The sequence below is a fragment of the Leptonychotes weddellii genome, unplaced genomic scaffold (genome assembly GCF_054177405.1).
Source record: "Leptonychotes weddellii isolate Sample4059 unplaced genomic scaffold, ASM5417740v2 HiC_scaffold_39923, whole genome shotgun sequence".
Taxonomy (NCBI): domain Eukaryota; kingdom Metazoa; phylum Chordata; class Mammalia; order Carnivora; family Phocidae; genus Leptonychotes; species Leptonychotes weddellii.
In genome coordinates, this window is record NW_028004664.1 from 1 (window position 1) to 985 (window position 985).

At 49.7% G+C, this 985-nt stretch overlaps 1 protein-coding gene across 1 annotated transcript; it reads left to right on the forward strand.

Moving 5' to 3' along the window:
* The first annotated feature begins 6 nt into the window (after window positions 1-6).
* On the forward strand, window positions 7-740 carry LOC145719349 (histone H2B 1/2-like). Its single transcript, XM_081810844.1, has one exon. The coding sequence runs from the start codon at window positions 7-9 to the stop codon at window positions 199-201; it is 195 nt and encodes a 64-aa protein (XP_081666970.1). The 3' UTR covers window positions 202-740.
* The last annotated feature ends 245 nt before the right edge of the window (window positions 741-985 follow it).

The window sequence follows — 985 nt, forward strand, 5'->3', positions numbered from 1 at the left end:
GGCATCATGAACTCGTTCGTCAACGACATCTTCGAGCGCATCGCGGGCGAGGCGTCCCGCCTGGCGCATTACAACAAGCGCTCGACCATCACGTCGCGGGAGATCCAGACGGCCGTGCGCCTGCTGCTGCCCGGGGAGCTGGCCAAGCACGCCGTGTCCGAGGGCACCAAGGCCGTCACCAAGTACACCAGCTCCAAGTAAAGTTGACAAGTAAGCCTCTTGTGATCCCAACCCCAAAGGCTCTTTTCAGAGCCACGCATGCTTTCGGTAAATGAGCTGTAATCCTCTCATTCTGAGAGTTATTCTCGGATGTCTCCTAAATTTAAATTAGCTAGGACTTTAATTTCCAGTTAGGGCTTCGTAGCAAGTATGTGCACGTTTCCCGGTCAATTACAATACCCACTATAAATTGAGCGCTCATGATGAACAAAAAAGGTTCTATAGAACCATTAATCCTTTAGTTTCACAAAACTAAACATCAGTTTCAAATGAAAATGCCATTTCAAGGGTAGAGCTCTCGTTTCCGTGTGCGGGGCTCCAAATTCATCGTGACGTTCAAGGACTTGGTAAGGACCTCTTACCGGGTGCACAAAGAGCAGGCTCTGAAAACTTTGTTCTGCTCAGAGCTTTGCTCTTTCTTTTTAGCATATAGATCTGTAATACTGAAAAAAGCGGAAGACAATATGAGCTTTCACAGAAATCTTACATAGGCTTTCCTGGTTTGCTACCTTTCCAATTGCTGCCCTTTCAGCTGGGGGGGCCAGGGGGCGCGGGTGGGGGGAGCGTGGTGGGGGGCAGTCTGTGTTGTATGTGCTGTGTCCTAAAGGCACAGAGGGACAGGAAAGGGAGCCTGTCCTGTCTTAGAGAGGCCTTCATCCTGTCAGCTATTATACCTTCTCTCCTAGGAAGCTCTTTTCCATTTACACTCTTCTTCCGGCAGCATTTAGCTGCAAGGCCCTCTGGGTCACAAGAGAGAAGCCCACTA

Bases quoted from the DNA above. Each gene is read 5' to 3' on its own strand.
- LOC145719349 (XM_081810844.1), top strand. From the start codon at position 7: ATGAACTCGTTCGTCAACGACATCTTCGAGCGCATCGCGGGCGAGGCG.